The sequence below is a fragment of the Bombus vancouverensis genome, chromosome 15 (genome assembly GCF_051014615.1).
Source record: "Bombus vancouverensis nearcticus chromosome 15, iyBomVanc1_principal, whole genome shotgun sequence".
NCBI classification, from domain to species: domain Eukaryota; kingdom Metazoa; phylum Arthropoda; class Insecta; order Hymenoptera; family Apidae; genus Bombus; species Bombus vancouverensis.
This window is the reverse complement of record NC_134925.1, coordinates 5,696,516-5,719,013: the sequence shown is the minus strand read 5'-3', so window position 1 is coordinate 5,719,013 and position 22,498 is coordinate 5,696,516. Positions and strand designations below refer to the sequence as shown.

At 34.9% G+C, this 22,498-nt stretch overlaps 3 protein-coding genes across 15 annotated transcripts in view; 1 reads left to right on the top strand and 2 right to left on the bottom strand.

Moving 5' to 3' along the window:
• Positions 1-11,620, bottom strand: part of Efa6 (Exchange factor for Arf 6) — an 82,284-nt gene extending 70,664 nt beyond the window's left edge. For 5 of the 6 annotated variants that reach the window (XM_076624843.1, XM_076624841.1, XM_033334944.2 and 2 more), the window contains exon 1: positions 10,921-11,620. In XM_076624843.1, the coding sequence (XP_076480958.1) occupies positions 10,921-11,055 (135 nt within the window). In that variant the 5' untranslated portion in view covers positions 11,056-11,620. The remainder of the gene's footprint in view (positions 1-10,920) is intronic. The other variant, XM_076624845.1, reaches the window with a different exon arrangement.
• A 743-nt stretch (positions 11,621-12,363) lies between these two features.
• On the top strand, positions 12,364-13,798 carry Cisd2 (CDGSH iron sulfur domain 2). Its single transcript, XM_033335147.2, has 4 exons — positions 12,364-12,520; positions 12,696-12,790; positions 13,083-13,199; positions 13,442-13,798. Exons 1-4 carry the CDS (start codon positions 12,424-12,426, stop codon positions 13,529-13,531), a joined length of 399 nt encoding a protein of 132 aa, XP_033191038.1. The 5' UTR covers positions 12,364-12,423; the 3' UTR covers positions 13,532-13,798.
• Positions 13,799-13,945: 147 nt separating this feature from the next.
• On the bottom strand, positions 13,946-20,047 carry LOC117157243 (uncharacterized). Of its 8 annotated transcripts, none has more exons than XM_076624846.1 (10): positions 19,167-20,047; positions 18,478-18,535; positions 18,199-18,408; positions 16,429-16,602; positions 15,969-16,115; positions 15,418-15,786; positions 15,132-15,338; positions 14,754-14,982; positions 14,598-14,670; positions 13,946-14,525 (listed from the first exon to the last, which is right to left on the bottom strand). In XM_076624846.1, the coding sequence occupies exons 4-10, from the start codon at positions 16,472-16,474 to the stop codon at positions 14,520-14,522; spliced, it is 1,077 nt and encodes a 358-aa protein (XP_076480961.1). In that variant the 5' UTR covers positions 16,475-16,602; positions 18,199-18,408; positions 18,478-18,535; positions 19,167-20,047; the 3' UTR covers positions 13,946-14,519. The 8 variants fall into 8 exon arrangements, with proteins under 8 accessions (XP_076480961.1, XP_033191034.1, XP_076480962.1 ...); XM_033335143.2 differs by having other exon boundaries at positions 19,578-20,047; XM_076624847.1 differs by having other exon boundaries at positions 19,797-20,047.
• Positions 20,048-22,498: the final 2,451 nt, after the last annotated feature.

Sequence of the window (22,498 nt, the reverse complement as noted above, 5' to 3'; positions counted from 1 at the left end):
CGCTATCGAATCTCGTTCGCAATATCTCGAATGGTTTTTGTTTTGCCGCCGGCGTGCGGCCCAGATAAGACGATATTTACGCCAGTGATACTTCACCTCGAGAGAGAAAAAAGTAAAAAAAAGAAATGTATATCGGCTCCTTGTGCCGTTCGTCACATCTCACAAATACTCACAATGCACAGCGTTGCATCCTGTTGCGTTTTTCAGATGTCGTGTGCTCGCTATTCACTTCGGTCTCGTGCCAAGCGGGCCACGGTGGAATGGAAAGACGGCCGTAAGAAACACAACGTTCTATGTTTTGTTTCCTCTCTGTCTGTTGCATAAATTCCTATTTCCCCTTTCTCCCGCTCTCGCCGAGCCGCTTCTCGAGATTCGTGCCGTGCCTCCGGGACAAAAAAACAGTTTAGAGACAGTGCAGGCGCAGGTTGAAGGCAACGCAACGCGCATCGAGACCGTACAATCCGCGACGATAGCTTCCGACAGTTCTCTCTTTACTGCTTTCCTACGAGGCGTTTCTTTCCAAAGATAATTTATTGAAATGGCCGAAACGCTACTTCGAATTTATCCATTTTTCAAACGAAACGTAGACAGAATTAGAGTATAGGGGAGAAGTTTTACTATATAGAACGGAAGTAGGTGCTAGAGACATTTCGAATTTCCAGATACGAGCTTCTTCCTTGTCGTATAGGTTAGAAACTTGACTCGAGTGGTAATACTATTATGAAACTATTTAAATCGTATTATTATATAAAATAATATAATGACAGTTGTTACATTACTGTCTACTTAATGACGATATTGAATAATGTTATCTCAGAAATATAACTTAAAGTCATCATTAAGTACACGTTCCACACAATTGATCTAGCAAATTTCTGTGATTAATTAATTTTATCTCTACCGTACGAGATAGTGATTGATTGCTCATTGCTTATAAACACGCCATTACTTTCTGACGTCTTGAGTTTAAAATACTGTGTGAACTGGTTTGAACTCACCCCTAGATCGTTAAGCAAGTAACTGCACGCAAAATGGGCCATAATACTTTGCTGTCTCTCGCTTCATCGTTAAGCCTGTTATTCTTACTACATAAAGAGTTGGGCTTTCCAGTAAATCATACAACAATATAAATTCAATAATGCTACTATTTATATTCCATTTATACTATCTTCTTATACAAACGAACTGATAGAAATACCTATATATCTAACATATAATCTATTTGTTTCTTGAGAATTGGTTATCGATCACGCATATAGATAACGCAATTAAGATACTTGTAAGAAGTAAAGTTAATCAGTTTAGCTTCTAGGACGCTCACATTCCACTGCAAGCATCTTTCAGTTCTAACTAAATGAAAATATTACCAACTCTGAAACGTAGACTATAAATATATTAGAGTTTCTAACCCGTATCCTCCGAAATCATCCCTTAAAATCATCGTACGATTATCGTCGCAGCAACGATTTCGAAATCGTTCTTGTTGGCGGCCCGTTTCGCGGCGTCGCGAGGCAACAATACTCGTGCGGCGTCGGGTCGTTGACCTGTTTTTTTTCGTAAAGCGGACACACGACAGAGGAAGCACGGAATCGGGAAACGGTGGTGGTAGAGAGAACTTGGTCACGAAGAGGGAAAAGCTAACGAGACGGGGAGGAGAAAAGAAGAAACGAGCGCGTGGCACGTCGACTATTCGTGCCAGTGAAACGCAACTTACGAGAACCAATTAAAACGCACCGGGCGAATCCTAGCATTCTTGCGCGTGCATGCACGCGCGATCGAGAGCGAGCGCGCGAGAAACGCCCTTGGAAACGCTCGCTGGAATCGCATTTTTTCCTAACACAGGAAACAATCCAGAATCCATTTCTCTCGTGAAAGTGTGTTTCTAGGTTCTTGCGAATATTGCGATGCGTATATGAAATATGAAGTTATTCTTTGGAATTTCAATTATTCGGATAGTAAAAGCTAGCCGATTCTTTTTTCTTCCCGTTCCCCGCTTTTTCTCTTTTGTTTGTTTTTGGCTGGGAATGGATACTATACGAATGCTCTTTTCAATATTGCTCATGAATAAGTGGAAAATGGATGTTACGATGTGAAAAGAATTCTCGTATAGTTACACCGTGATCCTGATTATTTTGACACACAGAAATAAAGTTTCTCTATATGTCAACTTTGAAAATTGAAATTTTAAAAATTGCTTGTGTGAAAGATACACCCCTGCTTGTATCTAAGAGCGTGTTTTGATCTGGCTAGAGTTTTCCAAGGTAATCGCAACATCAAACGAATACCGCTATAATTTGTGTTTTTTGATCAAGTTCTACGACTTCACTCCTATATTCCGATATACTTTCAGAGTAATATAATTATTGTTAATTATTAATTCTTAAGTAGTGATTCACGAGTTAATCTATGCTGAAGCTGAAGGTGCAGAGGGTTAACATACGTTGTTAACCAAAGTGAACTATTCCACTACTCTGATTGCTCTGATTATCGTTACCGACGACTGTTAGATAAGACTCTGTTTTAACAAATCAATCTCAACTAGCAACGAGAACAATTAGTCCTACTAAAAATATATGCTGTATATCCACCAATGAGATTATGTAAACAAGCGTAAAGACGACGAAGGAAAATGTAATATAAAATTACACAACTTGAAAAAAGTATTATCAAATTTTTTAAAAAGATAATCCTACCGAACTCTTGATTTCTTTACATCTCACTGAAATCTCGAGAAACGAGTCAACATGAGAATATACGAATTTTTCCAATAAACGACTTTTATAAAAGACAATAGAAAAAACGTTTTAGCAAGTCAAGTAGTTTTCATCAATGTCGAATGGCAGATTTATCGAATGAAACACCAGTTCTTCTAGCATCGAAAATTCCTTGCTTCGTCTTTATCGACTCGATAGAACACGAGCTCGATGTATATTTTGAAATGACGTGAAACCAAACGTTATACGCTCTATATTCACCTGTACAGTAACAAGCCACGTGGAAGATCATAATACGCCACAATAATCACAAGTCGTAAGTAAGAAACTCTTATTCTATTCTCGGTTCAAAATATTCTATTCTTAAATATTCTTTTCTTAATTTAGCGAACAAGTATTTTTATCTTTCGAGAAGGTTAAAATAATCGTTCAAAATTAGCAGAATATTTCAGGATCAATTGTGAACAAATTTTCATTGCAAATCAATTCCCTTGAAAACAAAATTTTGATCAGTATCTGAAAAATTGTCCAACTACGTCTAGCATCGAAAAGCATTAATATTTTAATACCACGATACTTTCCACGTATAAACAGAAATTTCCTATATAGCATGAGTTTCTATAATTTCCCTATAAAAGAGTAACATTCATATACCGTAATTTTATAATACGTATAACATATATAATATAAATGCAATATCACCAATAGTATCCATAAATCGTACTATCAATGAAGTGTGAAACTCTATTTGTTAATTAGCAGTTTTCACCCAAAGAAAATACCACTTTTCCCATTCGAGTCGCGTCTCCCAACGGCGCTCGCATACTAATGAAATCCATGATTTCTTAATTCCGCGATAACGGGGCTCCTCGTTAAGTTTCATAATTAATCGCACAGTGCACGATTGCACGCTGGTATCTCGTTTGGAGTAAATGGATTTAGAGCAATGACGATGACACTGGCGTAGGAGAGGATCGATGTATTCAAATGTCAAGGATGAAGAATCGTACTGGAACGGATAACATGGAAAATCGATCGACGTCCATTAACATGATACGAATTAATCGAGGAATAATCAATTCATCACCGAAACATATTAAACGTGGAACGAATTATCCTGACTGTACGTATTGCTATCGGTTTAAAGCTTTTCGATCGCTCAGGATGCTTCGATATCTCGTTATGATGGACTTAATTTCAGTTCAACGTTATACGATAATGATAGCGAACCTCATACACGACATTTTATAATTTTTTCGATTAATTGATTCATAAAAACGAGTGATTTATATACTTCCGTAAGAATTTAATAAGAATTCCTCAAGAAAAAAAAAGAACCGTAAGAATTATATTTTTAAAAAATATTTCAATATTAAGTATTCAGTTTAATTGTCCTAAAATATCTAAATCCACAAATATTCCCCATTTTATTTGTATCTTTCAACTTACAAAATTGTGCAACGTGGCTTCTGAACGACTCGCGTATACAACATTGTATAAATATTTAATGCAAATATAATATATATTAATATTATTGTATAGAATAATAATATCGTACATGGTTGACTGGAGTTTTTATTTTTCCACTCTTAAATACGCATCGTTTATCTTCGAAAGGAATGTGAATTTCTATTTCACTATTACAATTACGTAATCATGTAACCTGACTATATCTCTTCCACGAAATATAGTGTTTTGATTAGTGACGAATTTTTATGACCTGGCTGTATCGTGGCTTGTATAGAAACAAGGTGTCGTAAAGGTAGTACCTTGACACGAGTAGGTGCACGCAACGTTCCACTTTCGATCGTGATCGATTTAGATCGAATTACCAGGTGGAAATTTTGCGGAAATTAATACGTCAGATAGGTGCGCGCTATGAGATAGTATCGATCGTAACGTCGATCCGATATTGCAGAAGCTGCGGATAAATAGCGCGCCGTCTCAGATTCGATTTTGCCGGTTGTCTGGCGCAACATCTGTATCTAATAGAAAGGGTTTGAATTCGACCCATGACCCGACATATTCCTTCCCATAAATCAACGTATTACCGAATCATGCAATAATATCAATAATGTTATTGGCGATAATGTTACTGCTACAAGACGATACGAAGAGACAAGAAAGATTTTAGAACAAGTGATTTTAGATGTATTTTTGATGAAAGAATATCGCTGTTTTGGAGATTATTTTATTATACGGTATATTATATTATTATATATTATTATTATATTATACAATATTTTTAAGGTAATTAAAAATAGCTTAGAGTCCGACAACATCTAGAAAATCAAGTTTCAATTATTTAAAGATCTTATTCGTGCATCGAATATTTGCAGATTTCAATATTTCCAGACAATTGAATTTTCAATATTTAGAAATTTCAATGTTTCCAAGACAATCGAATAACATTGGGTATCTGGAGATTTATGTATATAGATATCGAACTAAATTGATTTTTAAATATTCAAAGATTTAAGTAACTTTAGTCGTCACCTGTTTCGTTCTAAACGAACTTCGTTTCGTCCAATTAAGGTACAAAATACTTACGTGGTAAACTCCGAAATATTTCGCAACTGCGAATTAATAGTTACGCGAAATTTATACGAAGCACGATTTCATCTCCCATTTAACCGCTGAGAATTGAACGTGGTCCGCACATTACCACATACACACGCTACAATATGTATTCAAAACTTGCCTGGCCGAACATCGATCGTTATTCCGATCTACAAGATTACAGAGGCATCGTATCAGTCTCAAGAGCAGTAATTACGGAAAGCGAGAGAGGATCATTCGTCTTGCAGCTATCAAGGCGATCGATCGATAAATTCGAGAAATTCGACGACGTGTACGCGCGTCGGGCTAATTGTTGAGCTCGCGTGCGCCTCCGTCAAGAAACTTCAACTTCTTCTGTCGTGTCATCACGCAACGCCGTTGCATAATGTTCAGACAGCAAATTATACGTATCAACCTTTCCGACTGCACGAAAGATCCGTGTAGGTGTAAAGCGGACCTTCGTTTATCTGAATTTCACGGAAGGTAAACAGTTCATATAACGTTTGTATGGATTCACTCCGTTAATTGTAGTTTTTCATTCACGCGAGAGGAATTCGTGTTCGGATAAGTTCATTCAGTCGGTTGGAGTTCGTCTAATCTGAAATTAATAAAAATTTCTACCCAATAAATGGAATTCGGATAAAAATGTATAAATAATCGATGTCTTGCATCGAAACGGCCACTATCAGTGACGGAAATTTTGTTATTTGTACAAATACCACTCGTCGAAATCTGCTCGACTAAAAACGTGAAAAATACTTAAAAAACAGAGGGAGTATATCCAGATTAATATCAAGTTTAATCGTTTCGAAATTTGATCGTCCTTTAATGAGAGTGGTAAAGATGTATATTTAACGGTAAAACTAAATAAAAACACATTGTGTAATATATATTGTCTATGAAAAACAAAAAATATAACATAACGTGCGTCTCTGGTCCTCGTAAAATATTATTCTTTTTATCTCAAAAAAGGCCTGCTCCATGAAAAACGGAAAATATGACTTATCGTGTTTCTCTAGTCCTCGTAAAATATTATACCAGCTTTATCGCTGAGATGTATCGTACCGTAGGTATAATAGCTGCACAAGCAACGCCGCCTAAAGGTTTACCTACTAAAAGGGTTAGGTTCGCTAATCAAGAAATTATCACCACGAAGAGAAAAAGAAACTGTTCCACGAATAAACGAATGAAAGCACGTAATCATGCTCGCTGGTTCGCATCCGTTTCTTTGCAACAATGTTCGAGAATACCATTGCGTGTCTCTTATCTTGTGCACACATTTTTATACACTGTTTAATTACCGAGAACGGATCGCCCGAAATTAATTTCGCAGCCAGAACAAAGGAAAGGTTGATCAGGAGCGAGGATCGAAAACAGTGGGAAGAATTATGCCTGTACAGATACCTGGAAATGGCTTGTGATAACGTGAAGTTTGTTAATACGTTTCGTGAACGAATACATGTGGTTTTTGTACAGGTTGATAAGAGTTGCGAATACTTGAACGCTGTTGAATGGAATTACTATGTAGCCCATAGCGCAGACCATATCCTCTTTTTGTTAAATGCGAGCTTTTAGAAAGGTATTACTGCAATTCGTGCTTCACATATCCTTCGTGCCTTACTACAATACGATATTAGTTAACCATTACACTACTACAACTTCGGCAAAATTAATTGATTAAGACGTATTATTGAATCAGGAAATCTTAATAATTATTACATCTTAATACACTTTTCTTTGTATCTATACTTACAATTATAAATAATGATTATAATTTTACATCACAATTATTTCTTTATATTTAGAACCATTTCCTAAATATTTTTTGTAATATTCAATATTTCAAAATCTTTACTGTATATACATACATATATATAGGTACATAGTTTCTTTAATTATTTTATTATTCACTACGCACTTACTTAGTTACTTAATGCTTGATATTTACTCCCTCTATAATCGATACGCAAGGATCTTTAAATATCTGATATTTCAATATCGTTCTAACGTTTAAGATTACAATACTATTTTACTATTTATATATTTTATAAATAGCAAATTTAATACAGCCATATGTTCGTCGAATAATTACGAGTCAAAATGACCGACGCAAAAGGCATTTATTACGCGTAAAATTTCCCAATGACTCGTTAAACGGCGGCCGTTCTACCTCGTTCTACCGATTCCAGCACCCTAGCGGTGAAAAAAAAAAACAATTTGAAAAATCCGACCGCCCAACAATACAAAATGTATTACGAGCTCTTTGTACCGGTCGAACAATGAATCTAGAGTGGCTACCGATATATAGTGGTCTAACCTGCTTTCGAGGCCCACGGCACTGCCATATTAATTAAAAAGAAATAATCCAGTTCGCCGGGTTTCGTCTTTGCACTCTCGCTAACCTCCATCAACGGAATAAATCCAGTCTCGATAGCGTATCTCGAACGCTTCGCTGTGAAAATGCCAATACGAAGGGGTGTTAAGGGATAATTCTGCAAAACGACGAACATGAATCGAGTTTTTATCTCGCAGTGGTCTTGTACCGATAAATCGTATCGAGTAATCCGTACTTTGTGCTGCTAATAGTTTATGTCTATGACAATGTCTATTCTATGAACAAGTTCTATAGCTTTATAATTTTCTCACTTAGTTTAGTTATATCTTCAAAAACATCGTAGAAGAATAAATTTTCGATATTGAAAATAATTTACTATCATTCTAAATACGTAAAGATATTATTCCTCTGTAAAGGACTACGACCAATAGTATTTGTGGAAACAGTACAATTTTCCAATTTGTTACTAGATTTTGTTACTAGATTTTGGTTTCTTTTAGTATTGAGTCAATTTAAAGAAAACAAGTGGAATCTACCTTCAATTATGCATTAATTTTAAAGCAAACTATCATACTTCAACGCCACTAACAAAGATTTCCAATATCAGTGATCATAAAGCACGTAGGTTAGAATAAGATGTTTGGAGATTATGTATCTCCCCGCAGAATGAAAGTAATCATACAAGTACGGAAACACGTTAGTATACATTTCCAATTACACCACTCTGTTTAATGGGACCTTAAGAATTCGAAAAACAAAAGTGGAGAAAGAAGGGAAAAAGGGGCAGTGCATACAATGACACATTCCAATCACGCGTAATGACTGGCCGCTCCTTTGTTACACGCATTCTTCTCGCGAATGACAGTTATGCAGAATACAAAAAGTCACGCGCATGCGCATCCCACAGTTTTTTGAGACACTCGCTTTGATTGCTTGGATATGGCACGTTTCAAACATACGTATATATGTCCATACGAAACTAACCTATAAACATATCTAAGCAAACAACTATTGAACGTACTATTGAATACTTTATACATATTTTACTATGTACTTTATATCTTTACGTACGTAACTGAAGAAGTGGAATTTAAACAGAAATTTGTTTCATCTACGAGATATTACGGTAAATACTCTGTTTTGAATGTTTTATATATATTTCTACAAATTATTATTCATTACATGCCTTCTTCTACTTCCAAATTTCTGATAAATGTATAAAAATCAGCCTGCTTATCAGCCTCTTCGTGACTCATGTACCACACATATATGTTACATATCGACTACCTACGTTGTGAAAGATTTGATAAAGAATTGTGTACTGCATTCATAGCAATTACGCAAATGCTTATTGAATCATATCTGTTATGAATTCCTATTTTTTACGGCTCTCGCGAAACCTTGTTTCCACGATTCAATCGTTAAAAGTGTTTTATATTAATCTATTGGATAATTGAAAAAAGATGCGCCATTCTTAATAACGGTTAGGTTTCCAACAGCTCGTCTGCGCCACCTCGGATTACGATTTTTACGAACTCGATCTAAACTGGTCCACGTGACGAGGGTTAATCTATTTTGCATCTGCTACTCGAAATTCGTATCTTTCACAGTGGCCAGTATCGCCGATATCGGAAACCAGTTCCGTCAAAGCAATCGATCTATTCTGCGCTAGAACTGGGAAACACCGGGGGAGGTGGAAGTAGAAAAGGAGAGAGAAAGAGCGAGTGAGTTCAATTTGCAAAATTACGAGGTACCATGGAAAAAATTGGCGGTCGCGAAACAACGCGCTTGCGTGAACTATGGAACGGTGACCTATAGTCAATTCATTGCGTACAATCACTTGCTTCGTAAAAATTAATCTAGCATATATTATTTTACTACGCAATTGTACTTGTACTTGTAATTTATAAAAAATAAATACGCTTCTTTCAACTATGAAAGTATGAAAAATTATTGTAATGTGTATTTTAAAATTTATTCAAAGTTTTAAAAAGAAGTTATCTCAAGTCAACATAATCGATAATAAAGCAAAATGCCATAAATTGGCCTACTGTTAGTATAAAACAAAATAGTTTCTAGCTCCTATATAAACATGGCTGCGTTGAAAACATTTCAACGAGGATACGAGGAATGGAGAAAATGCGACTGATCTAACGTAAACGTAAGGAACGTTGGGACGCACAAAGGGTGCCCGTCTCTTTTGATTCAAATTTTCCGATCCGTATGATCGTCGGGAAGGGATACGTTCCCCAGGAAACAGGAAAGAGAAAAAGAAAGAGAGAGACAGATATAGAGAGAGGGAAAAAGGAAAGGAGAGAGAGCAAACGGACAGAGGGACCGACCGACAGGCTGGAATGTGGCCGTTAAACCGATCCCACCCAGCCAATCAGCATCCCCGTACCGTCGACGTTAAGACGAGTGTACAATATTGCCCTGTTAACTGGTCGGGATTTTGCTTCGATAACTGACAATTGCCATCCCCATAAATTTTTTCAACCGACTTTTTAAACTATTCTAGATTCTGGTATTACAGCGGTACCTCATTAAAGTTTCCAGTACCTTATTTGGGAAAGTACCTCCTCAAAAAAATATATTTCCAGGTAGTTTACAGTGTCTTCGTTTCTTCTGAATACAATCGAGATATGCATATCTGAAACATTTGTTTATTTTAAATTATATATATATATATACATAACGTCAGAAACACTCCATAAAATAAGTTCTAAGAAACAGGTGAATCAACGTGTCACTAGCGTACATATGTAAAATAAACAAATGTGTCAGCCATCCATATCACGTTAGTACTTATTGGGAAACACAGATATTTGAAATTTCTTAAGAATATATCTTCCTCGATAGCTGACCGGATAAGCTCCCGGTTCGTGACCAGTTAAAGAAGCACTACTGTATACATACCAGTAGAAGAAGCACTAGGAAGCACGACTCGCAAAAGCGTGAGAATAAAAAATAATCAGAGGTCAAGAAACAGACAGGGCGACAGAGGGTGCTCGCGATAATAACACGGGTCGATATACACCGGGCGTTATTTTGAGGCCCTTCGCGTTCGTAGGATTCTCGGACGAATGCGTAACATATACACAGCATTAGATGCATATACACTATACGCGTATAGAAACTGGGGTTGCTCTTTCTCGTAACGTGCACCTTTGACTGTCCTCGAACTTCTCTCTCTTTCTCTCTCCCTCTCTCTCACTCTCTTTGACTATGTGGTACCAAACCAATACAGGCAATACCACAGGAATATGTTAGATATATATGAAAATACGATCGAAGCCAGTAAGTAGTACTTACCTTGCCGCTCTTAGCTGCCGGCGAATTCTCAACGATGTCGTAGATGACGTGCGGCAAACCCGCGGTACCGAGGAGCGAGAACCCGAATCCGGACGAGTCGCCGCGGTTCAGGGTGACCACCAGCTCCTCAGCCATGTTTCGAGCACATTGATCACCTCACTGTCATTTGACGCACCTTCACGAAACCCGCACACCGTACACAAGGATTATCCGACGACCCGTGTTTATCTCGTCTTTCTCCTCTCTCCCTTTGTCAACCACCGTGTGTCACTCTACGTTTAACGTTCCTTACGTGCTCTCGCTCTCTTGGCACACGCACGAACACCCACACACGGACCAGGAAGCAAGGGCCCCCTTCGCGAACACTTTTCGCACTGCACCGCGCGATAGAACCGCGCCGCGCTCTCTATCTCTTTCCTTCCCTCTTCCTTCTCCTTGGTTCTTTCCTCTCTTTCCGTCACCGATGACACGAGCCTCCTACTACCCGATATGCACCGTCAACGATGGACCGCAGCCAGCGATATCGGAACGGACACGTAGAAACGCCACTCCTGCGCTTTTCACTGATACCCGCCTCGAAAACGCGCGCACTTCGTACCTGTGCCTGCGCGAACCGCGGCGGCGTCGCGGCAACCGACCACGTATCCTTGCGGACGACGCAGCCACCTCCACCCTGCCCGGCGAACGCCTCGCGACTGGATGGCGCCACCTACAAGGCATCTTACAGACCCCACCGGTCCTTCACCTCTCACACTACGTTAGTCAAAATCTACCGGCAACAATGCGATTGCAAATTACATTACATATGTATTACGTATGTATATGTATTATATCCAACTTTAAAAATTACACATAGACAATATATATGTTTGTATCTTTTATTGTGGTTTTAATGAATCGTACGATCTTCAGGAGTTTGAAAAATTGCGTACGTTACGATATTGCAATTTGCGATTTAGAGTATTGAGCATTGTGTGCTACACATACATACACATATATGTCGCAATTCAAATGAAGTAGCTGTAGTTATTTTACTAAAAAAATTGATATATTTAAAAAATTGTTAATTATGTTTAGTAAACTATTATTAGAACGTTTCTATTTAACAAAACTATTACTCAGTCGTGATTATCAAATAAAATTATTTTACTTAACTAGAACGATACCATTAATATAACAACTCGAAATAGGGCTTCAAATTTTTAAACAATACACACAAGCAATAATTTATTAGAAGTCTTAAAAACTAAAATGTTTTCGATTGTCAAATTCAAATAATGTATGAGCAGTAATATTTTATTCAATATTGTAACAAGTATAAAATGTTCGAAGAGTAAAATATATCTATTGATTCTCATGTTTAAAACTATATTTTATAAATATATATAAAGTTGGTCTTAACTTATATATTTCGCTTTGTGGTATAGAAAAATAATCGAATATGCAACGCAACTGGTTCACGTTTGAAATCGCAGCTTGATTAGCGTAGTAGTGATAGCAATCATGATGCCACTAGCACATCTCGTCAAAGAATCTCTTCCAAATTATTTAGCTGGGTTGCCTATTCCGGATACTATAGGAGGATGGTTTCGACTTGGAAGTAAGAAATTAAATAACATATTTACTATATATTTAGTGATCTAACGGAATCATGTTAAGTACCTTTCAGAAATAAAGTTTTTTGAACGTGACATTGCAAATCACTACTGTGCCACATTCTAGCCAACAGTTCTACGAATAGTATGAATTTATGAAACTTTTTTATTTTCATTTAGTACGTGATTGGATTTCCTTAGTCCCACCGACTGCGTTATTAGCGGGTATCGGTTATATGTCATACAAAGCATTTTGTCCAAAGGCTAGAGAACCAGTAAGTAATCTATGTAATATATTGTATTTATCTTTCAATACATCAAGGACATTAAGATAGTCTGTTACGTTATATTTCGCCTTTCCTTTCTTGATTATATAATGATATTACTTCATATTTATAATTGTACCTTTAATCTAAACATGTCTAAAAATCAGTACTATATACTATTTTTTATTTGAATTCATAAATTTGTGTTTATGAAATATATGTATTAAAGGACTCACTGTACCGATTAATTAACATGTTATACAATTTACTCATTTGTAATTTGTATTAATTATGATTACAGCCATGTGGGTGTGTGAATCCTAATATAAAGAAGGATGTAAATAAAGTGGTAGACTCAGTTGATATAGAAGATATCACTGAGAAAGCTGCATTTTGCCGTTGTTGGAGATCTAAGAATGTAAGTTTTCTGTCTTTTTATCTACCTCACTGCTCTCATTCGCTGTTAAGATTCTGGATCCTATTCATAAGTGACATACATTAAGAGTATCTATGAATAACTTTGTGAATCACATAAACATATATTATACAATTATGTCATTTGTTTGTATGCTAACTGTATACATAAAAGATATTAATATTGACAAATACATAAAAATATGAATAATGTTGATATTTACATTAAAAATTTTTCTATTTTAGTGGCCATATTGTGATGGCTCTCATGGACGTCATAATCAGGAAACGAATGATAATGTGGGCCCTCTTGTAATTACAAGAAACAAAGATTAATGTAAACTTATTGGTATATAAAAGTTGCTGTATGTACTTGTTCTTTACAAAGCTGCTCTTAAACAAAAACAAAAAATTCGTGTCATGAATAATGTAGAATCGTATGAACACGTCACAAATAATTAGTGTAGATAAATATTTAAATGAATAAAAAAACAACATTAAGTACAGAATATAAAATATTATATGTATTGTCATTTACCACTTGTAACTATTTTTTGGAATTGTGATTTGTCGAATTTATAAATAAATATATTGTTATCAAAATTCGTTTTGTCACTAACTATGTAAGTTAGAGTATGTAAGATTATAAATCGTTCTATCTTTTTATGTGCATAATTTTTACGAAGATTTATGGCAATTACCTGAGAAGGTGTTAACTGAACTCTTTTTTCAAAAATACAATTACATTGGTAAAAAAAATATTCCACCAATTTATTTATTTAACTAAAATTATTTACATGTTCGTCGCACATATTACAAAAACAGATGGAAAACGAAGATAATACTACATTACAAAAGTTTCGTTTATAGTATACATTTTTCAATGGTTCCAAATACTAAAAACAAGAAAGAATATCGTTCCAGTAATATCGAAGAAAACTGACAGATATTCTAGCACCCTCAACTGTTTGTAAGACATTTAGTTGATACTTAAAATGCTACGTCATTTATTCAACGATCTGCGCATCGTATTATCACCAGAAAAATATACATGATAGCACAGTAACGCTATTTCTAATTTCTACAGGAGAAGGAAAAAACAATCAACGCGTTGAAAAAGATGGATTATATACATAGCGTATATAAAACAATTACATCCCAAGAACTGTATAATATTATCCAAATATATTTGGTGTCTTGACTGTCAGGCACAATGCATGTCCTTAGTATCACAGATCAATGAATCTTCAATATTTACACAATATCAGCCTTAGCTATGAATCATTCGGTTTTTCTTCCCTGCAGATTACTACTTTCGTTGAAATCACAGCTGTAATGTGTATAATTAAATTATTATGATTTAATTAAATATTAATTTGAATATAATCAGTTATAAGCTCACCTCAAAATGACGCAAGTCATTAGTATCAAATTCTAGTTCATTAACAAGTAACTCCCGGTGTCCATATCTATATCTAAAGTACAAAAACATGGAATAAATTAATTTATTATTTCATATACATAAATAAAAAAAAACTATAGTAAATTTAATACTTACTCGATGTACCGCCTCCAAACGATCATTCCAATATATACCAATGCAATTACTACAGCAAAACTGATCGCAGTAACTAGTGCTATGATTCCCGAAGACATATGTTTACTATTACTCTGATCAGATTTCACAGCCTCAATAGCTTCAGAACTTATATTCTCAACTTTATTTACTTCATGCGATGTTTCAATAGTATTAGTACTATCTTTCGAATCCGTCGAATTCGGAACATCTACGATACAATGACATTTATTATACTATGTAAAACTCATCGAGCTTAAAACATGCAATAAGCCTTCAAGTATGTAATAATGCGTGACTGAGTTATTTTTATAGAATTTGAATTTGTATAAGAAATTATATTAAAATACATTTTTGTACCAGAATTATTGGTATAGATAGTGTGATTTGTGTCAGAAGGTACAATAGCGTAATGTACTTCAGTTGTAGTTTGCGTATTATTTCCACTGAGTTCCTCATCTTTCGCGTCACCTTTTTCTTTCTCATGAGGAATAACTTCCGGTACCTGAGACTCTGTAGTGGATCCAGTGTTATTATTCGCAGTAGTCGTATTAGTTATCGTAGATTCTTTAAAAGGAATATGGATGTAATGTAGTCCATTTTTATATAACTTCCTCTTTTCATTCAAATTTTATGTAATATATACCTGTAGCATTTAACGAATCACCATCATCATCCCGTGGATACTTATTACAGTGAAGCATGTCCTCTGTTTCTTTCGTAGAAGTACAGTTTTCTTTTCTATCATTTTGCTCTTCACTATTTTGCTTTTCATTAATTCGCGTTTCGTTATTTACCTGTTCTTTATTTAGCTTCTCACTATTTTGCTCTTTATTATTTAGATTTTCACTATTTTGCTTGTCATTATTTAACTTCACATTATTTTGCTTGCTATTATTTAGCTTCTCATTATCTTCCTTCTTCTCGTCAATTGTTTTTTCTACCGGCGTATTTACACCCGCATTAGCTGTATTAGTTAATGTAGAATTATTGGTCTCATTCGCTGTTTTTATACCTAAAAAAAAATAAAAAGCGATAAGACATTCTGTACATTCGGTACATTCTCACGGTAATAATTTGTGCTATCATTAAGCGTAAATTATGCAGAAAGAATATTGACCGCATGCATTTTAAGCGTTCAACCGAGTTGATGCAAACACAAAGAATTCAATCGTTAAGAAAATTCATTCTACCCACCCGTATTATCTTCTGCCGCCTTTATCGATGAGGTGGTCGCTTTGCTACTGCTATTACTCAAAATATCGGTCGGTTCCTTCAGGTTTCCGATGTCCACTTTGCTTGGATGTTCTTCTCTGCTCGCATATAGTGAAGTGGCTCTGCCAACTAACAACGAAACTATTTATAAAACAACAATTTTTAACGCTAACGATGCAAATAATACGAATGCGAAAATCATTAACAGCTTGTAAATATACATCACATCGTGGCGAACACTTTACGTGGAACTGTCTCTATTTCGTAAAATTTCAAAAATATATTGAGAAGTAAAGGGAGAACTTGTATATTTTGACAAATCTATAGTTAGCCTGGTTGTTTGAAATTCTGAAGATACACTATCTACAATTGAAGTATCACGTTTAAGAAAATTTAAGAAAATTTCACTCGACATAGAAATATCGTTACACTTTTATCTTACCGCACATCGGAACCAGCAGAACAACGATCACCCGCAATTGAAGCATCTTTTTTCCGTTCTGCCTATTTATGTTTACGCCTTGAATTCGAAAACCGTTGCACTTTCGCACGCACTTCGTCGTCTCTGGCACAGCTTATCGTTCTCCGAGCGTTAATCCGCGTTGTGGGATCGAACCTGAAATCAAGATTGATCGCAATTATCAATTTTCTCCACCTCTACGTATTATACGCTTTATCTGTTATCTTAGATAAACTAGGCAAACAAATACGTTTTTTATTATTATATCACCACTTTAGTGCAAATATTAATAGCACTAATATGTTAATTAAAGGTATTTAATTATATAATTAAGACGATAGGTGAATAATTATCTTTTATATTTTTTTATTGAATGCATTACAAACAAATACAGATTGCACAAATGGACTTGAAATATGTGTATTTCTAACACGCATAACAGGATATTTTTTCCTGTTCGATAATATTGTGCTTATGCTATATTATATTATGTTATGCTATTTTATAATGTATTACATATCGTGTTATATTTTGGTACATTTTACTATAATTACATGAAATATGTACGTTAATAACAGAGACTGTATTAGGCTTTAAGCCTTATTAAAATAACCAAATAATAATACTAAAATTTACTTAAAAAGAATAACCTTTTAATGTGCAATAACAAATAATATATTTATCTTATATTCTTACATTCGCTATTCTATTTGTCTTTGGCTTAGTGAAACGTGATAGTTTCCACTGATAATAGAAATGTGTATAAGTGGTTATCGAAATAAAATTCTATCGATGATATTTTGTTGGACCAAATTTCGAATCTAAAGACGATTTTCTCAATTGAGTAAAATTTAAATTATTACCAAGTTTTCTATGAAATTCTAATTGCATATTTATAAATCAATATCATTTATAAATTTGAATAGACTCTGATTGCGTATAATTTCGCAATTCAAAGTAATGCGAAAGAGACAAGCCTGCATTTACGAAAATTGCACTTTTGAAAAGAATAAATGAAAAGATTCGAATAATAAGATGTATGTACATAATAGAGATGAGTTCGACTGTATCAGCTTCCGTTTGTCAGATAACTACTGTATCAATTGAGCGATTTAACCTGTTTGAACTAAATTGTTTTTTCTCCTTGAACTTCGTTTTAAAAATGTCATGCTGTCCACAAGTATACATACATCGAAGTATCAATTACTATTTATATCTATATTTGCTACATAATATATAGTCTCCATAGTTTACAATATTCATCGCCTATAAGATCTCAAGTCGAGAACTGAAACGTAAAAATTGTTTAAATATATATTACACTGGATTTTATATTGAATGTCGAGGTTCATTAATATGATGGATAATTGACTGTTTAAATACTTTTGTGATCTCTGCGAAATATACACTAGCACTAAATATTGTGTAATTTTTGTATATATTCTCAGGTTTGTTTCAAGCTTTGCCAATGTTACCACGATAATCGAATCTCATAACAGTGTTAATGAAATTTCAAAATGTTTCGTATAGAAATCGAATATCTTCGTGTACTTCATTTCACAGATAACCAAATTCTCAGAAAATCGAATTAGGATGTTATGAAACGACACCAGATCATTTACATCACTGTGACCGTGTCGACGAATCCCGGTTAAGTTCACTTTCATATATTATTTCGTATTGTACGATCTACTTTTTATACTTGTTATATTAAGGCGAGAAGAAACTGTTATAAAGAACTTGTTTACGTACATAAAAATATCCTTGTGATGCCATTCAAACATGGAAGTTGGAAAACGTTCAAAACACAAGAATTTATCACTTTGAATTTTCTTTTATGGTGTGAACATATTACTATGGTAAGAGTGAAGAGGCATTTTTTCACAGAAATCGTTCCTAATTTCGGGCACAATCGCTATGGAAATCCAAGAATGACCGTGTACCGGATTCTCACGAATTCGCCTGTGAAAAAAGTTATATAAATCTCTCCTTCTGACGTCGCTAACATTCATGTGCTATTATACGCCTTACATGCTTCAAAAAGGAAGTAGAAAATATTGTTCTAATGATTTGCAGGTATCTGACTATTCTGAAAGATGAAAATATACAATTAATATTTCACTAGTTATGACCTCCTTTGAAATAGTATTTGTTAATCGGTTAGGAAGAGACTCGTATGATTATAATATATATGTGTATGTTTATTATCGTTGCCGCAAAATGATATGCAAAAAAAACGTTATATTCATTTTTTTTAAATTATTAGGAATTCATTAAGAAAAGATAAATAGTATTTGGAAAAGTAATTTCGAAGGAATGAAAGTATTTATTACTTGTTTAATCTTTGACCAACTTTTTACTTAAATGTAATTAAAATGTAGGGCGTTTCACACAGGCAATATAGGAAATTATAAAGAAGACAAGAGATTATCATAATTATATACGGAATTTTTTGACGACAATATCGATAATTATGATGCCTAATTAACGTGCCACTTTTTATCTGTATGTGTTAAATGAATGAGCCAACAGAACGGAGCTTGTAAACGCGCATTTTAATACGCCACGTTTCAACGAGAGGACTGTCGTAGTCATTTCACCGTTTTCAATAAAGATAAATCATAGAGAAAACATTCGCACGAGATCTTGGTCGATAAAAGAAAATCAATAGGCAAATTAACCTATTTCTCGGTGTATAATACACGGTCTAAAGTGCATACCTTTGTCGAACGTGAAAGTAGAATGTTCCACTTTTTCTCTATTTGCAATCGTTTGGTGAAGAATCGCTATATATTTAGAAGAGAGACCAGGAAACAGTGGCAGCTAGTAAAACTCGAAAAATTGTCGTCACACACGAACTTATGGTTCGGCCGATATACCACGCAATTACAACGTTTCGCGTGTAATTACATTACAATTAATCCTTGTTCCTCGTAAGATGGGGGAAAATGTTCGTGTGTACACAAATTGTTTCACTCGCCGTTCACTTTTCAACTCTCAACTGCGTTTTACGCGCTACTTCTAAAATCTCGATCACGAGTACATTTCCGTAACACGAGTTGGTTTTTTCTTTGAAAAAATGGAAACCGCTCGATTGACGTGTTGATTACCGATAATGACGCAATCGTTACCTTGTTATTATATGAAGAGTATGGTCATATTTAAGTAAAATATGTATTCCAATACTGTTACAGAAACTTTCACGAACTCGAAGAACAAATGACGTTTGTCGAGTAACTCGTCACTAGGAGTTACACTATTACACTAGTTACTACGTTTACACTGATAATGAAATACAAATGAAATTTCATTATACTAGGTCACGATCGAAATATCTTTGCTATAATCACCTTTAGTCGTACTCGAGCTATATCTTGTTTTTAATAATAGAACACGAATGTTTAATGGAAAGACGCGTAGTATGCGAACTTTCGATTATTCCATCATCTTGTTTCATCGATCGAGCCACGCGTTGCTATTCTACTTCTATGTCGTCTAACGCATAGACAATTTTAAATTGAAATGTCCACTCGAATCAAGCTAAACCGCGCACCGTGAGTTGTTCCTTCCCTTAAGAGCAACAGCATACTGCACGTTCTACGCGACTGGAGAGGTATATGTATAATAGTGACATACGGCGAAAGAGAGGGCTACAATCTACAATAACGCGCCGCATGTGTAAAACGAAGCCAAGAAGAAACAAACAGTCATCAACGTAATTTGTTTGTAGCTGTTTATCAGTTGATTTAATCAAGCCATTAATAAATGTATAGTAGTGTCTTAGAAGATAAGGCAATCGCTTTAAACTACCGAAGTAAATTTTCGGGCCGAGATCTTCGAGAACGAATTTCGTATTGAGAATAGTGATATTTTTCACGATTCCTTTTTTAGCCCATTTTTGAGTAAATCGTCTTGAGTTGTGTTCGGTTCTGCACGTTAATCGAATTAAAACAAGTAGCTTGAACATAAGAGAAATATAAGAGTGTCAACGCACACGGACTAGGCTTTTGAAGTTGAGCGAAACACTTGTCTAATGAAATCGATGATGCAAATGCATATAAAATCTATATACGACCGCAAGTTATCAAATTCTATCGGTTAAATGCAATTTGACTACCCTGTAGAATCAGGTATATTTAGTAACATCAATCCCCATCTTGCGAAATAGTTTTATATTTCGTGATTCGATCTGCTTCTATTATACTATTACAAAATTCTGCTTCAAACGTAGTATATTCACCAGTGTTCGCGTAGCCAGGGAAGAATTTCAAGAATTCTAAAGACACCTTACAGTTATACAGACTTCGTTATAGCGACCTACATAGTCCCTTACTTAAGTCCAATAAGCAGCCAAAGTTGGAAATAAAGCAATATTTTCATGTATTGTTCGAGAGGTTGTGAATTTTTGGCGACGTTGAATTAACAAGAATTATCATTACATAATATTTGAATCCTGAATGAATACTGGCTATTAAGATAATCGTAAGTTGATCTTTAGCCACGTTACAATACGTTACCTGGCAATATTCCCAGAATACATTGACGTATGCTGAAATTCTCACTACTCGATATGCATCTGATCGATATTCTACGGTAAAAACCGGTAACGACAAGCTTAAGTAGAGGAAATCGTACGCGCGTATATATGAGTACGTCACAGGCGTTTTACCCTATGGGATTTTATACGTCATCGAATAAACTTGAAAGGCACGAGGCCGTTATATACGTACCTGCTTATGTTCTCTCCTCGTTTATCCACAGGCTGATTAATTCTTCTTCTGCTAGATTCAACATTTTCCCAACTTAATTTTGCAGATCTATTCAACGTAATTTCAAGTAGTTACGTATATATTGAATTATCTCTAGGAGGATCATCACAATTTACAGTCCGATTCCACACTGTTCTGTGTAGTTGGAAAATTATCTATAGTAAACAACCGCATTGTTCTGCGAAATAGCTGCTACCTTGGAAGTTCCACAGCGTTATATATAGGGTGTTCGAGAAGTAAATAAGTAAAGTGTATGATTGTTTTATGAATAGCAGTAAGAAGAAATATTTATGAGACGGTAGACGGTTTTGTGGTTTCATATTATTAAATGTTATAGTATTATAATCTTATTTGAAGAATTTAAAACACAAACGTATTAGAATTAAGCAAAATTTGCAAATGTTGAAGATTCCGTGAACAGGATTCCTTGCATTGAACTATGATACCTTTTTAATCCCGCTATATGTAACGGATAAAATCAAGAATGCAAGATAAAAGTAAACGCTTTTAGCTGAACATAGTCATTCTAGTATTGTGGTAAATGTTAAATTTTGACACGTAGTTGCGGTATAGTGAATGGTTAAAACATACGTATATATGTTATTCCGGAACGACACCTTTGGACCAACTAACACATACATCTTCATTAAAATGCATAGCTTCGTAGAAGTTCGATTCCAGTGATTGACAGATGTTCTTTATTCCTCACAGAAATCAATAATCTGCTTGATAATTCGTTATTTTATTTATTTTTTCTTTAAGTCGTGTGAGAATATACATATGTTTGATATTTTTGTATAATTAATATCAGATTCATTCCTATAACGCTGACCATAAAATTCGAGGTCAAGAAAGAAGTTTAGAGCGACAGTTGTATGCCATTGGCTCGTATATTGATGTAATCATACTCACTAATAAACTAATTCTTATTTAATTATCGAGATTGTAAATAGCAACAGTTGATGAATTTCTTGCGCAGGATGTGTTAATACATCAGCAAACGGAAAATAATGGTTAGGCAGTTATCTGTGAGAAGTTAAATTTCCATAGGTAAAGAAGCGTGCATGAAGAAAATGTTTACGCGTAACGTGATTTATACTCCGTCTGTAAACGGTAAAACGAAGAACACATAAGCTTCCACGTAAAAATAGATTGACCCTGCCGTCGATAAAACCCCGCAAAGCGCGAAACCCTTCAACGCGAGTAATTCGATATACGCGAGGAAAGGTGAATGGCGAGAAGCATTCTCACGAGGTACTCGCGTATACCTACAATAGGTTCTC

Coding starts and splice junctions, on each gene's coding strand:
- Cisd2 (XM_033335147.2), top strand. CDS start 12,424: ATGATGCCACTAGCACATCTCGTCAAAGAATCTCTTCCAAATTATTTA. Junction 12,521..12,695: donor AGGATGGTTTCGACTTGGAA/GTAAGAAATTAA, acceptor ATTTTCATTTAG/TACGTGATTGGATTTCCTTA. Junction 12,791..13,082: donor GTCCAAAGGCTAGAGAACCA/GTAAGTAATCTA, acceptor TTATGATTACAG/CCATGTGGGTGTGTGAATCC.
- LOC117157243 (XM_076624846.1), bottom strand. CDS start 16,474: ATGCTTCAATTGCGGGTGATCGTTGTTCTGCTGGTTCCGATGTGCG. Junction 15,787..15,968: donor GGCGGCAGAAGATAATACGG/GTGGGTAGAATG, acceptor ATTTTTTTTTAG/GTATAAAAACAGCGAATGAG. Junction 15,339..15,417: donor TGATTCGTTAAATGCTACAG/GTATATATTACA, acceptor TTCCTTTTAAAG/AATCTACGATAACTAATACG.